This window comes from Heterocephalus glaber, unplaced genomic scaffold (genome assembly GCF_053883595.1).
Source record: "Heterocephalus glaber isolate CG9 unplaced genomic scaffold, H.glaber_assembly_v1.0 deba00001465, whole genome shotgun sequence".
Classification (NCBI taxonomy): Eukaryota; Metazoa; Chordata; class Mammalia; order Rodentia; family Bathyergidae; genus Heterocephalus; species Heterocephalus glaber.
Window position 1 is genome coordinate 19,316,759 of NW_028258312.1, and position 16,485 is coordinate 19,333,243.

The 16,485-nt window shown below is 35.2% G+C and overlaps 1 protein-coding gene across 14 annotated transcripts in view; it reads left to right on the top strand.

Moving 5' to 3' along the window:
• The window catches only part of Mctp1 (multiple C2 and transmembrane domain containing 1), a 516,544-nt gene that overhangs the window by 375,755 nt on the left and 124,304 nt on the right, over positions 1–16,485 (top strand). For 13 of the 14 annotated variants that reach the window (XM_087180712.1, XM_087180715.1, XM_087180714.1 and 10 more), the window contains one exon: positions 1,261–1,380. In XM_087180712.1, the coding sequence (XP_087036838.1) occupies positions 1,261–1,380 (120 nt within the window). Of the gene's footprint in view, positions 1–1,260; positions 1,387–16,485 lie in introns of those variants that run through there. The other variant, XM_087180721.1, reaches the window with a different exon arrangement.

Genomic DNA, 16,485 nt, shown 5'->3' on the forward strand with positions numbered 1-16,485 from the left:
AATGTATTTATTATGGCTATAAAGTTTACTGAACTTATTTGCACCTGGAAATATTTGATAATTTCCTTCACCATTAGAAACCTACACACATTATTTTAATCTAATAAATTCACCATAAACAGTGGAATCTTTGAATGTTTAAAAAGATAGTATACATGTTGCAAATGTAGTATCTATCTCAATAGAAATGCAGACTGCATTTCTCCAAGATTATTGATAAAAATAATAAACATTACTTTTAAAAGAAGATGATAGGGACCAGGATAAAAACAAATAGGGAAATGCTTTACTTTGTCTGAATGGGATTTCAATTTTAGAATTTTTTTTAAACTGGCGTGTATACACATGCATTTATATTTACACACACTTTTGACTATCTGATCTCCCTAAACTTTACATGACTGCTTCTTTAAAATATCAAATCAGTATTGAAGTATATATTTGGAGTAGCAAAATATTAACCTATAGACATACGATTAGTCTATTAGTATATCTGTATATAATTTTTTGAACCATTATCTTAGTGCATGGACTATTCTTCTTACCAATGAAGTCATACTATAGTTTTAAATTTAAATTAAATCAATTTTCATATATCTTTTAATGAAAGATTTTTTGAACTATTTGGTTACTATAAATATTTCCCTAATTTCAAAATGATGGACAAACAGTGAGAAAATATAGGTTGAATTTAATGTGTGAGAGAGGGGGAGATAGATAGATAGATAGACAGACAGACAGGATATATAGCAAAAAAGGAAGAAATCCTACTAAAATGGTGAAAACATTTTGTTTTCTGTAACAAGCAATACTTGACAGGTTTTTTCTCTAAGGCCCCTAGTAAAAATATTCCAGGTTATCCAATTCACTTTGAAATATCTTGAAACATAAACTTTTACTGAATCTTAAAAGCACAATAAAATTTAAGAGGGTTGAATTAATAAAAATCCATAGTATGTAAATAGCAAGAATGGTTCAACCTGTTGGGAAATTTTTTTCTTGTGAGCAAAGAAGTCCAGCCTCTATAACATTATTTGAAATATATATATTTAGATGAGAAATTGCTCTTATCAATTCTTTCCCCTTTCCCCAGAAATACTTCTTTTTTTCTAACTTGTAAGTCAAATTGTTTGGTATGTTTTTGTGACTTTACTAACTTTCTGAATCCATTTTAAATCACAATAAGCTTGAAAAATTTTGCAATATAGTTGATCATCTTCAGTAATGTAAATTCTAATAAAGTTCTCATTTTTCTTACAGCTGCTACTAAGAAATTTTATCAGAATGAAACATTGTGTCATGGTGCTTGTAAATGCTGCATACTACGTTAATAGTTGCTTTGACTGGGACTCACCCCCAAGGAGCCTTGCTGCTTTTGTGGTATGATCATACTGTATTACTTCCATTGTTATTCATTAAATTCAGTAATCGTAGCGGCATGTTTCTGTGTCTATAGTAACAGTTATGTTGATGTGGCCATTTAAAAACTCCTATTTTAAGACTGGACTGGACAGATTTGCCGTGGGCAGGGACCTGATGGATTGTTCAAGGTCTGAGTCCAAGAATACATTCCCCGCCTCAAATTTCCGGAATGAGACATCTCAGCCAATGTATAATTTTCTCTGTGGCAGTTAAAAAGTAAAACTTTGCATATTGCATAATTCTAAGCGCCAATAGGAGAGCCAAGAAAAAAACCTCAGTGTGAAAAATAATAATAGTAATAGTCCTGACCATTTTCAATCTGATTTTGTTCATTCTATAGTTTTGGACTTTTTTATTCAAAATATGAACACCACAGGTAGTAGAATGCCAGTTGGTAAAACTTTAATATGTGAATCAATTGAAAGTGGATATGACCTGTTTAAGAGATGTTTTATTTCTGAGACTTTCCAGTTTTTAAAAAGTCATAAGTGAGAATTTGATCAATTCAAATAGTCCTCTAACAATGTTCATCTTGCAGCCTTTCACTTTGTTTAAAAAGTGCTGGTGAGACCAACTGGCAGAACCAAAAAATCCAAAAGATACTTTCCTTTATGTGTTAGCGGAGATTCTTTGCTCCCATGTTATTTTTGCTTATTCAGGATTTTAGTTTGAAGTTTAAATGGAGCCTTGAAAATATTTGTTTTATTTTCATGTTTGTTAGGATAGATGTACCTTAGGCTTCCCAGGAGCTACCAGTTTCACAAAATATGATTTTATTATGGCAACTTTCAAGAGGAACCTTAATTATAGTAACAAATCAACATTTTAGTATTACCATTCTTGTGAATGTATGCACATCTGTTTAGTACTCTGAGCTCTGTCCTCCTCTTAGACCCTGGATGGGACTTTCATTAATGCCTCAGCACATGAACAAAGAGTGTGTATGACCCTTTGTGTTGGAAGTTACCAGAAAGTTAGGATGCCTGCTTCCCATAGACATGGTGTTGTCTCCTTGAAGAGAATCATCATCATCATCAGGCTTTAGAAAAAGAAACCTCCTACCCTCGATACTCTTTTATTAGCTCTCTCACATAAAAAATATGTCAGGGTACTGTTGAACAAACTATACTGATTTTTCACCAGCACACAGGCACTTGGATGTTAATGAGAAAAAATGATACTGGGTTTCTATGTATATTTTATATCATTACTCCCAGATTCTGTGAGGCCTTTTAACAGCAGCAGAATTCTACTGAAAAGGTCATACTGCCATTTTTGATTCACTCCTTCCAAAGTCATTCCCCACAGCTGTTTGTGAAATTTGAAAACAGAGAGATACCTAACGATACTGTTTGTTCAGGAACATTCATTTTGAATTCTTTAGGCTTGCAATGGATAAGTCTTCATAAACTTCTTCTGGCTTCTAAGTTTATATGAGGAGATTTGTGTAAAATGAATTCAATATGGCAGCCCTTTTTCACAATGTCCTTGTTTCTAAAAAATTTTTAAATTACAGGTACTAGAATTCTGAAAACCTTACATACATGTACCTGATACTACTTGAGTGATTTCATGGGAAGAGGGACAGACTTCACTGGGAAAGAAATGTCTAATATCTCTCTTATCTGGTGGTCAGTATGTAACTGATTCAGTCCTACCATGCACAAGCTGAACGCAAGAGGCTCACACAAAGAGGAGAGCAGAGCGGCACAAGAAAGATAGGGAAAGGGCCTGCAGACAGGGAGGGAGAATCGAGAGGCCACCAGGGACAGTGTGAACTCACATTAAGACTACTTTGGAAAAGACACAATAACACTAACTGTTACACTGGCAAGAGAGAAGGGGCTACATTGAAGTGCAGTCTATTGAACTGATTGAAACAAAACCAAACTTTATTTGTTTAGGCTTGAACTGGGAGTCTCATGAGAATGGAGATCCTGCCTTTTTCACCCTGGTACTCCAGCATATCTGCAGAGTATCCAGCAGTTAGAAAGTTCCCAATACAAATGGCTTACTAAGTCACCTGGCCAATTAATGAACCAAGCAATCTGAAAGTTTTTCTTTTGTGGAGAAATTCATTGTTCAATAATGCCTGATAAATGTTTACTCTAATAAAGCTCATTATTAAACCATGGTACACATAGCTTAATACTTTTGTAGCAATTTTCCCTTACAACTGCCATTTGAATTCTAAACTATTTCATAATCCTTTGTCAATCATCTGTTTAACCTCAAATTAAATTCTGATATGAAAAGGTTCTTATACAATAAGAAAAACTAGTATCTATTACGCTCTTGCTATTTGCCAAGGAGCTTTTCACCTGCTGATGCGTACATGCAAAATGCTTTCATGCATTAATAAATTTAACCTTCTCAGTGTCTCCTGAGGTAGATACTATTATGTTCCAGTCTACAGAGGAAGAAACAGAGGCACAGCAAAGTTAAGAAGTTTTTCCAGTGCCGCACAGTAGATAGCATTTCTTTCCTAAAAGAGCCTTTAAAATATATACCTTATGAGTTTCATATCTTAACAACTCAGAAAAAACTGTATTAGGATTTGTGTTCATCTCGTAGATATTAAATAATATATTTAAAAATGAAATATTTCAAAGATTCCCATGGCATCGCTGGGGCCTTTTAGAACAGTGTAGCGAAAAGAACTGTTTCCATTAGAAGAGTCTGAGCAGCTCTCCATTGTTATGAACATATTGTTCCCGTCATGCCCTGTTGATGAATCATGGGTGTATTATTATAATATTGGATCCACTTGGCCCACTTTTTCATAAAAGCAGCTGCCTCGCGGAGCACATGCATTTGTACCATTATCCGGCTTGGTTTTAGGCCCAGACTCATCAACTTTATAATGTTTAAGTGTCTTTTTTCTATTCCATTTTCTTTTCCTTTTCTAATTCACTCTCCAAAGCTAAGCATAGAATAATGAAATCAAAATGGCAAAACAATCATTTTTGCATCCTAGTGTCAGTGAACTTGGAAAGCAGGAGAAAGGCGAACTTATGGTGGCTGCAGCCTGCACAGCCCCACCTGTGTACAGTGGGGAGGATTCAAAGCCAGCTGGTGACAGCACAGACGCACAGACGGATGTCAGTCTGGAAGCGGCCAGTAAAAGATAAGCAAGCACATTTCCTCCATGGCCTGCAGTTCAGCACCGTGAATTGAGTTTTTTAAGGGTTGCTATGAATATTGTCCCCCTCTGAGTGAGCACAGACATGTATGCTCCAGAAAGCTCTGCTCATCTTTGGCAATCATCTGTTGTAGAGATGGACATGTTGCAGAAATTGGGCCTAATTTTCATCAGGCTCTTGACCAGACATTTGTGTTCCTGTGGATGTCAGTGGGTGCAAGATGAAAGAAAAAAAAATAGAAAAGAAAAAGAGTGTACGTACTCCTTCTTTTCAGTACTGTCATTTCTCACTGTGATGAGCACAAAAATAATTGGACAACAGAGCTATCAGTAAAAGGACACACTTCAGTGTGCATCAGAAGAATTATTTTACAGGACAAACTTTAATCTTTAAATGTGATTGTAGATAATTTGTGGTACCATCTGTCCATTTGGAATTGTTTTAGCCTTTTCTGTCGTTATACAGTAAGTGCCGCTGTGTTTAACATTAACATTTGATATTTTACACATTTAATTTCTGTTCTGCTGTGTGGTCCTTGGGGAATGGAGCGCTAGTGCTACATGAGAGAGACAAAGTATTGATCAGTTAACATTTCAGCTACATTTATGTATGTCGCAAAATTAATGAAAATGCCAGACAAAAATGTCAGAGTGCACAAAAAGGTAGAATTTAAATTTGGTACTTTAATGAAAAGTCTTAAGATGTGCATTATCAAAAATTTCCCCTTGCCTGTAAAGTATAATTCCTAGCAGAGTAACTAAAGGGAGGCACATATTTTACTTGGAGGAACAATGAACATGAATTATGAAGAGATGTCAACTCCTCAAAGTACCTTGTGTTCCAAAATGGTGCATTTGAAGGCTTAACTGTTAGTCATAAAACAGTTGTTTCTGTCCAGACCTGGAGGGCCTCTGAGTCCAACCTTCTGTCTTGACCAGCTTCCTGCTGTGATTCTCTCTCTAGGTTTTCCTTGGTGTCCATTTGCCGTGTGTGTGTGTGTGTGTGTGTGTGTGTCTGTGTGTGTGTGTGTTCAAAAGCCAAGAATTCCCTCCACAGCCGTTCACTGAGGCCACCCTGGTTCATTACTCATTCCTCTCTGGGTCCTTTTCAAATGTCTGGTTTTCCTTTGCTTCCACATCATTTGTGTTCCACCTTCATTCAATTCCCACTTTAGTAAAGGATTACACTTGGGACAACAGCAGTCCCCACAAAAGCTGGGCCATTGTGCAAGAAAAGAGAAAAATGGGGATAATGCCTACAAAGAATGGCGTGAGGTGGCTCTGTGTAGCCAAATGATTTCTTATTTTTAAAATGGAGGAAGCTCCAGCAAAGGAAGAGGAACTGGACTTGCAGGAGCGATGGGAATATAATTTAGTGACCCAAAGACAACAGGCACTTTGGGGTATTTTATTGTATACTTCCTGTATAGAAAGTCTGCTGCTATTAAACAGCTTAGAGACTTTTCAAAAAAATTCCCTTTACATTTATTGTAAACCATAAGGTAGTTTTAAGTGGCCTTCATAATCAAAAACTAGAAGGGGAGCATTACATAGGAAGAAATATCAGTGTGAGAACAAAAACATTTCTGTATCACCTGCTATTCAACTGTTAGCATTCACATTACTGAATAATGAAATGTGAGACAATTATACTGGACATATTGGAGATAATTTTAAGTTTACAAGAGAAATTTCTATTTGGAGAATTTAACAGACATCAGTAATATGATACCAGAAATGTTATGTTTCCAGTCTATAGCAATTTGAAAATTATTTTTTTAATTAAATTATTTTATTGGTACATTGTAGGTATACAACACAATTACATTTCTCATTGGGAATTGTACCTTTACATGATGCATCTTGGTTCTTATTTTTTCCCCATTCCTAGCCCTCCCTTCACCCCCTCCACCCTTCCCTATTTACAAAGACTTTATTTCCATTTTTTCCATTTCTCATCATTTTTCCTTTGCCTTCTTTCCTTTCCCCTGCCCCTCTCACTACTGATAATGCAAAATAGGAAGAAAAGATCCAAAGGGGTAGTGGTAGTTGAAAATTATTTTTATAGGCGCTTTTTTGTGGTTGCTACAATTATTTTAATATAGCAGAAAAACTGCTCCCAATGTAATTTTCATTACTTTCCCTGTGACAGCAAGCACAAAGACCCCCCCAAAACCAAAGAAATAAGTACTAGAGAAAATGATCTACAGTTGATAGTCCTGTATTTATAGTCATGACTTACCCTAAAATTATGTAACTTTAAATTTCCAAGCCTTTTCACTCATCTTTCTTAATTTTTACTTTCCCCTGACATTAACACTAAGTTTACTAAACAGTACTTCCAATTTAATTTATACAGATTTTCAGCTGTATTAAAGATCTCTTCTACAAGTCTGCAAGGAAAAGGGAGAAAGCCTGGTATAGAATTTAATTATTTCCAAGGTTGTATACCTCCAAAGTTGCCTCACATTCTTTTACAAGGTCAGAAAGTCTTGACTCTTAGAAGTGTCTACCATTACCATTTTTGTTTCAGTACATAGATTATATGTACAATATAAATGGACATTCTGGCACATCAAGATGCTACCCAAAATGTACCCACAAATTTATCTCGATTTCAGGGAAGAATTTTTTTCAAACATTGGCCTAAATTACCTAAAAAGTTGTAAATTAGATTTTCTTGAGTGCTGCCTTTTACAAAGCATCGAATGTAAATTCTTGGAGTTATACCCTGCACCCCAAAGACCATAATTTAGAAGTGAGTTGAATATTAGGATTGATCGCTATTAGCTAAAATCAACCTGAATCTTAGGAAATGTTACAAACTAGATAATAATGAAACAAAACATTTTCTCTGATCATGAGGAGTGATGCTATAGCTCAGTTTAGCGACCTCTTTACAAGCATAGTCATATTTCCTTTGTGTTTGTATAGACAGTGCCCTTTATGTTTATTTTAATAGATGTGAGCAGAAGGGCTGTCTAGTCTTTGGAGGGAGATAATCGCATAAGCTGCAGAGTCTGTTACTCTCTGAAAAGCGTGCTGTTCCTAAATTTTATTTTATATTTACAATCAGAAGAATTTAATTCAGATTGCAGGCCACGCTCATGTTTTCTATGATCTCTCCTCTACTTCCTTTGTCTTCTAACATGGGAAGTGGTAAGATGTTGTAATCCAAGGAAGTTATTTGATGAGTGATTTCACTTCACTTTTTTCCAAGGTATAAATGCTGCTGTGCTATATTATGCTCAAGAATAAACCACAAATATTACCAACCCAACCATGATACCATTTTATATCCAAGAGTGAGCCTTCTCTTGCACTTTACTGGTGTTTGCGTTGAGAGTTAGGGTGGTGGATTGTATCCAGGGCCCCATGGTATTTGTTCTGGAAACAAATGAAATGACATCTTCTCATTTCACCTGAATCTGCCTCCTTGCATTACTTATCAAGCAGTTTCAGCCCCCATACCTTTAGGAGATCCTTAAAAAATATGTTGCACAGTCTATATTTTACAACTGAGTTGATATGGACCAAAAAAATCAGAAAATACTGAATCAGAGATGTCTGATTGTCTATCTCCAGATTCCTAAGCTAATGTTCTTGTCCTTTGAAGGATTTTCTACTTTCTAATTTCAATTTAAGTTGTAAGGGACACACTTGCCAAGCAAACTGGCAAGCAATTTCCAGTGCAATATATTATTATATAAAGTATTTTGAAAAAGAAAATGTTTAAAAGAATGAGCTAATGATATAATTCATTTCAGTAAAATTTTTAAAAGTAAGTAATAACTCTCAAAGGTTGTAACTTCTAATAGAGAATCAGACGTTAAGATACTTTAATCATAAAGTTCACTCTCCACATGATCTCATGATCTTTTGTATCAGGAAAACATTGAAAACCCTTGAGTTGGAATGCTTTCTGTTGTCTCATCTTTCTGTTGTGGCTAGTTGTGAAGTTATACCTAAAATTATGAACATATGAGAGTTAATGTACTGAGGAGAAGCTAACCTGAAATGTTGTAAATGAAGTTGTTCGTGTCTTCTTCACCAGGCCTCAGTCATTCTTTTATTGCACTTGGAACTACAGGGAGAATTAGGAACAGACACAGCATCCATATCTGCCATAGGCAAGTCTGTAAATTAGGACTCTGCATTGCATCTTCTACTTCTGCTATGATGATAGAGGTCCATCACTCAACAAGTGATAATATTTAGTAGTAATATTTATTAGCAATATGTATACCACGTTGCTCTAGACCAGTGGTGGCAAACCTATGGCACACATGCTGCTGCAGGCTGTTTGTATCATTGAAAGCTCTGAAAGGTTTGCTACCACTTCTCTATTCAAATAATTATACTACATTTTCATATTTAGCATTCTATATAGTTCCTGCAAGTAAACATCAGGCAGTGCTTAAATATTTGAAACAGGAATAATTTCATCCAGTTTTGTCATAAAATCTTGGTGAATTAAACAATATTTCCCTTAGCAAATGAGAGAAATCTTTTGGATTGAATTTAAAATAATAGAATCACCAAGGATAAATGTAGTCCATTAACTGCTCACAAATTAGTTCACTGAGATTGTTTAAGTCTTATATTGTGAAATGATATTAATACATAATGCAATGGCTGTCACTCAGAAAATTGTGTAGAAAGATAGCTGAGTTCACTTGTTCTAATTAGGCAGCAATATTGAAAACGAGAGGCAGTATATATCTGGTTTTGTTTAAATTGCTTTACAGTTTGGTTCTTCTACTGCAAGAGACTATTACATACCTCAGCCAGGAAGCTGATGTTTATAAGAGAGAATTTTAACCCAGGTTCCACTAATTTGACTGAGTGTGCACTCTTTTCTACATTTCTTTGAATACTCAGAGCATAAGCCTTCTACCATGGTTTTATTTCTAAGCCCTAAATCTTGGCTGATGTGTACTTAAAATGAAATGTTCTTGTGAAACAGTTGTTTGGACCTTGGAACACATTCTCCAACCAGGAAGTGGCACAGAAACACTCACTGAGCTGGCGGATCTCTGTGTAGTGTATACCAGCTTGTAAAATAGAAAAATCTCGAGGAGAGAGTAGAGTCAATGGAATCATGGCTTGGTGGTCAGAATGCCAAGAACGCGTTGATCCCAATCCCAACTTTAGGATGGTATGCTTTTCTAATGTCAAAGGCAATAGGCTTTAAAAAATGTGGGCCCTGGCTGATGTAGATGAAGTCTTAGAATGTTACATGTGAAAGGGATCTTAGAAATTATTTCACAGGACAGGAAGTTGAAATGCAAAGAGGTAAATGACTTCTTAAAATAATAACTGTTTTTTCCCCCAGTTGCTAGAAATGAGATTTTCAAAGATGACAATAGTAAGAAAGGTGAGGTTTACAAGTGAAATCATCCTGAAGGAAAAGCAGCTGTTTGACATTGTCCTGTAAAATTCTCAGGATGTAAACTTGGACTCCTGGCCCTTGGTATTTCCTGTTAAGGAATATGCTAAAATATGGGACAACTGAAATGGCCTCCTTACTAGAATAATAAATCAGTGTTCACTCTACCCAGTACTATTTCTGAAGTGCATGTAATAAGCGTGTACCTGATGTTTTGATGAAATTTTCTGTTAATCTAGATCACGTCACTCTATAGCTCCAAAAAACACCACGAAGATGTTTGTATAGTAATAAAAACTCTTAGAGTTCACTGTATGTCTAAGTAAGGTACATTTTAGACAAGAAATATTATTTTACCTCTAAGTAGTAAAACTTTTCCAAAGGCAAATGTCGATTAAGAATATATTTAAAAAAAAAAAAAAAGAATATATTTCCCACGTTTCAAACATATATTTTCACTGAGCGGCTTAAGCAGCTCAAACTACTCTGTTGATCCACATTGATTTAATGGTGGATAAAATGAACTTTTGCATGGTCTAAATTTCCATTAGACTAAATAAATGCCAGGGGGAAGTGTGTGTATTTTAATCATTTAGAAAAACTGGTGACCTAGCTTCATTGTACTGCTGTCTTCCTAAATTTTCTTTAAAATGTATATAGATCCAAATTATCCTAGCATAAAATTAATCAGTATAATGAAAGAGTATATTCTTTTATAAAGTACTGAAACAATATTTGGGCATATTTGATTTGATTTTGTTTTGGTACTGGGGATCAAATTCAGGATCTTGCACTTGCCAGGCAGGCGTGGGACCACTGAACTACATCCCCAGCCCTTGGGCATGTTTTAATACTATCTGAATTTCTAAGTGTTGCCCACTTCCTTAAATAAATTATGTGAGGTTCGATTTGTTATTTGATACACTAATATATCACCATTGGAGTTATGACGTGAGGAAAACTGAATTAAATCATGTAAATACTCTGCTCTGAAGTTCTTAAGTAAAAGGACCTGTGGATAATTTAAATTTGAATTGCACAGGTTTTTGTTTCTGAGAGCTATAATCATTCATACTTTGTATCAGTATGAAAATGTATTTAAATTTATCAGGGAAAATATCCTACAGTGGACCTAAGAGTGGGAGATGATTCATAAGGAAAAATGTCACTGTTGGTCACAAATGCATGACTTCTTCTCCAAAAATGTGTATGTGACATATTTGATAATCCCCAAGTTCTATTTCTAATTGACTAAAATGTTTAACCTCGTTTAAGGAACTGGGAAATAAAATAGATTGTAAACTGAAATATGTCATTTGTCAGTATTTTTAATCCATTACCAGAGCCAGTGACAGGAAATAAATTCAGGCTGTTCTGCTTGCGAAGCATTTCAGTTGCCATTAACAGGTCTTTCCTGGTTTTCCTGCACACTCAATAAAGCTGTGTGAATGACTGACTCAGATGACTCCAGCGGCAAAACTTGAAGTTAAAGCTGTAATATCGTCAGAGAAACCCCACCAGCAGTATTAGATGAAACCAAGAATAAATGTAGTATATCAGGCATCATAAAAGGGTGAATGGGGGATACATTTATGCACCTCCTCTATCTACTGCGAGATTCAGACATAAGATTCACACTCATTATTCTCGTCATCTTAATGAGATCAGTGTGGGAACATTTCTCTTCTCTCTTTCTCTCTCTCGACTGTCAGAAAGGGGACACTCCATTATTTCTCCTTCCTCTCTTTGCTTCCTTTATATTTCCTTGGAAGGCCAGAAAATGTTAACTGGTTATAGCAGGCAACCCCGGAGTACAGAGTACAGCACATAAAGGTTTAAGGTCTTTAGGTAGAGACCAACAATAGAAGTCAGTCTCTCTGTCTCTCTGTCTCTCTGTCTCTCTGTCTCTCTGTCTCTCTCTCCTGTCTCTCTGCCTGTCTCTCTCTGCCTGTCTCTCTCTGTCTCCCACCCCCCGCTCTCTCTCTCCCTCCCTCCCTCTCCCTCTCTTCCATGGGATTTTATTTTCTTTTATCTGCCTCATCTCCCAAGAGGCCAAGAGGTATCTCTAGATCTAGATGGCCACAGGAAGGAAAATAGGGTACCTGAGTGTTACCTCTACTTGCTACCCTCCTTCTTGTTGAGTCTGTTATCCCAATTAGTTTGCCACACTGTCAGCCTAAACCAAGTTTGAATGCAAACTCAGTTCGTATGTCCAAGACAGACACATGTCTGGCCTTGAACTAGAAGAGGTGAAAACTTCTAAAGTGTCTTATCGCAAATACATTTTCAAATCTGTCAAGAAACAGTCAATGTTTGTAATTAAAGTTGCTGGGAGAGACTTTTATCATGTTTTTAGGTCACAAACTTACTTGATCCTTAAGGACAGTAACCAGAAATTGTAGAAATACTTGAGTGATTCTAGGTCTGTAGATTATTAGTTCAGGTTGTAATCACAGGTTTGGGTACTGTTTTCCTTTAGAGGAACTCATATCTTAGAGCTTTCCTTTTAACATGATTGAAGAATTTGAAAGTAGGCATTTTTAATATTTGCTGCCCTCTTAATTATTATTTGTTTAATACACTACTGTTAGCACAGGGATTATGAGTTAATAAAAATGTCATAGTACTAGTGTATAAAACACTATATAATTTTCCCCAGATAATGATTAACAGCATAAGTCTATATTAACAATACTCTTAGTGTACAATCCCTAAATGTATTTGATTCTCATCTTTTAGAAAGTTAATTTTATACTGAAATTCAGTAAGGAAATATTTGAGAGATTTAGCTAGTTAATACCACCTTCTTAGGTGCATGAATTTTTTCCAATGATTTACATTAGATTGCTATGTACAATACCATTCTCTTTTAAAATAAGTCTGAAAGTTTTAAACATTGTCTTGACATTTGTCAGAGCAACCTTATTGAGATTCGTAAAGAGCTTATTTATCTCACCACACTGTTAAAACAGTTGAAAAATAAAATTAATAAGCCACTAGGTCATTATTACATAATGATTTTGTTCCCATAGATAAATAGGTTTATCTTTCCCTCCCTTTAAATAATGTCTCTCTGGCTTTGTTCTGTGGCTGCAGCAGGCTGTTAGTATGTATCTTTATACCATCAGAATGAATGAGATATATCTGTATAAATTATTGATTCACTTGAGCCTACCTCGGTAATTCAGAGCTGAAAACTGGCAGCTTATCTAATAGAATGATATAACTAGCAGACTGAAGTTACCTACCACAGCAACAATTGCCAGTTGGGGGGTCAAATGCCCTTTTACCTTTCTACCCGAACACCTGCAAATTGAGCTGTATCCCATTCAGAATTTTAAGAACAGGTCCATTGTCGCAGGAAGTAGAGTTTGTTTCTTGGAGAAAATTATGCCAGTTCTACTTCTGAATGAAAGACAAGGCTTTTATTACTCAAGGGATATTAGGGCTGACTGCTTTTTTGAGAAAACAAATTTGCTGTAACTTTATCTGTAATTTAGTCCTGAATGGGTGCAAATAGACTGCACATTGTATGGAGCAGAAAGAAGAAAATAGGGGTTTGTTAAAGCTATACAAGGCCTATGTAACCATTATATTTCCGAGGGAAGTCTTATCAGAATATTTTGGTTTCAGCCTTAGCATCAAACACCTGTTTTGAATTTTAGTTTAGAATAACACTGGAAAAGAAAGTTTTTTTGTCTAAAATTGTGGATGATGGAACACTCATCTCCTAAATTACTATATAGGCTTTGGCTTAGAGATTGGCCCTGTTCAAAAGCTACATTGCAGGATCATTCTTCAAGAGAATAAATCCTAAACTGACACCTAATTGGAGTGTGTTGACTTGCTTCACTTTTATAAGAAAATCAAATTCATAGCTTTATATACTTTTTCAATTAAAAATAAATCCTATGCACCATTATTCACACAAGAGTCTGATTTAAGTCTTGCTAACACTGAGATTGAAATGAATGTTTTAAGTAAAGAAAAAGAAGAGGGATACTTCAGCTGATAAGCCTCAGGTCACACAGTGTGGGGATTATGCAGAATATATTATTTGGAGAAATGTATCTGTCAAGGTAGTCATCCACTCCTTAGTCAGGAATCATACTTGTTGTCATAGAAACACTCAATTTTATTGTGTTATAGTTGATCCTGGACATAGAACCAAACTGGGTTAAAAAAAAAGTCTTAGCCATATGCTTATTCTAAGCTCCAACCTAGTCAATTAGCACATTTTCTATTAAAAACTTAGTGTAACAGGTCTTCATTAGCTAGCAGTTGCCGGAGTTGAACAGTTCTTCAATTATTCCATCTCCCAACCTTTGTTTCACTTTTTTTTTCAGAGTCCAAGTAGGAATATATCCAAGAACATTCATGAGCCTTACCTCAAAAGATTCATAACCTCCATCTCAAACAAGCTATTGGAAGTTGATCCAGGGCATAATGCGTCATTTTTCTTACTATGTTTTGGCGTGTATAACTAGTCCTTTGGCTCTCCATTTCTCTATTTATTATACAATGCCTGTGTAAGGAGGGAAAAGATAACTTTTATGTGAAAGGACCATTGTGTGACACACAAAGTGTCCCTAAAATGTGCTTCTCTGCCTTAAACCCACCCCTTCCTTCACCATTCTTGAGTCTGTTTACCAGACATCCCCAAGCATGTCCTTATCATCCCATTGTCTACACTGTAGCCTCTCCTAGGACTTTTTCCCTTGAACTTTCAGGATGTCAGCCAAATAATCTGATCAGCAAATCTGTTATTTAGAGGTAAGAATATTACCACCCCTAAATAACATATGCACACTTTATCTCTGGCCACAAGAACAATGTACTTTTGACTTTCTTTGACATCCAAATCCTTATTTTCAAGCAGATGCGAAAGGCTGTAATTGAGCCATCAGGAAGCAGGTGGAGCATTGAGTAGCCCTCAGACAACACCAGGTAGGAAATTTCTGGTCTTAGCCATTCACAGGGAGCCCTTCTTCTTAGAGAGAAATAAGCCTCTTCCTTCGTTATAACGAAAGAATAATGATAAATATGAAATATCTTTGTGCATTTCTCTGCATACTACAAAGAAAATATCATCATGCTTTTCTCTTGTGATACAAAGTAAGCAAAATAACTACTCTCATAAGAAGTGTAAAACACCACACATAGAGACATAGCCTTTAACCTCTGCATAATGAAGCATCATAGCTGGATATTTTTCAGCCATCAGAATGGCGCGCACACACACACACACACACACACACACTAATCAAAGTCATACTAGCCTTCCAGTTACTGTCCATTCTCTGGGACAGGTAGAATCCTTTCTAATACATCCATCCATGCTGACCAAGTCTTTGTGATTTAGATTTGTAGGCTGGATTCAATGTAAGAATATAAATTGCTTCAAAGATGACAGATTACATATGGTTTTTCCCCCCACCACAAACCCCATGTTCACCTTTATAACAATTTTTTTCAAAAAGTAATGTGGTTTAAAAATCATTTTAAGTTGCCCAACATAAATGATAAAATCAAATATTGGATTCACAAACAATAGCCTTTATTGGTTTGTGACAAGTGATCCATCTTTTTACATTATTGCAGCTTTCTGAACCAGATTATTTTTCATAATTGATAATTTGTGAGTCATATATTTGTTATCTGTTCTTTTATGGTTTTGAAAATAGTGAACAATGCCAAAGAGCACTGAGCTTTTATAAAGAAAATTATTTTAGTGTAGTTTATTGGCTGGCATTTTCTGAAAGTATGTTACTGATAAGTTTTACAGAGAATGTAACCAAGATAAAAGTAATATCCCTTGTTTGAAAGAGACCTAAAGACCTGATTCATATTGATAAGAGTTTAGTTTTACAATTTGTTCATGTTTAACATGAGAATAATTAAGAGTCAGAAATAAGAAAAATGTTAAATAGAGTTCTGGAAGCTAAGAAAAATAATTTGGTTACATTTTTCAATACACAATCTACATTAGAACAACATACAAACTCAGTGGGCTATTTTGCTGTCAGCATTACAATTATACCAATAGAATAACAACAGTATTCTTATGGTCAATAATTTTAGTTGATTTTGATAGCTGTAGGGTAAGTGTCTGCCAATTATAATACAATTTTTATTATTCAGCTTTACATTTTGTTACTAAAACCTTCTAAGATACACTAGGAAAATTCTTATCCTTTATTATGGCTTATAATTGTGTTACAGTAGAAATAAAGCTCTGCATATGAATTTATTTAATCCAGGTAAATAATAATTAGGCTTTTAAAACCTAGTTTGCCTAAGAGGGCAATATTAAACCTTTTTTAAACTCTTAATAATTATCTCATTCTGAACACTCTCACTAATTCTACTAATATAGTACTGACTCAACAAAATATGAATCAGTTGAAAAAATAACAGGCTAATTTACTGAGAACTACATAAAAAGAGAAGTATTTTTAGATGAATTAAATATTCATTTCATAGAAAACTTCTTATAAATCTGCTTTTTAAAATTATATTGTTCTGTCCTCAG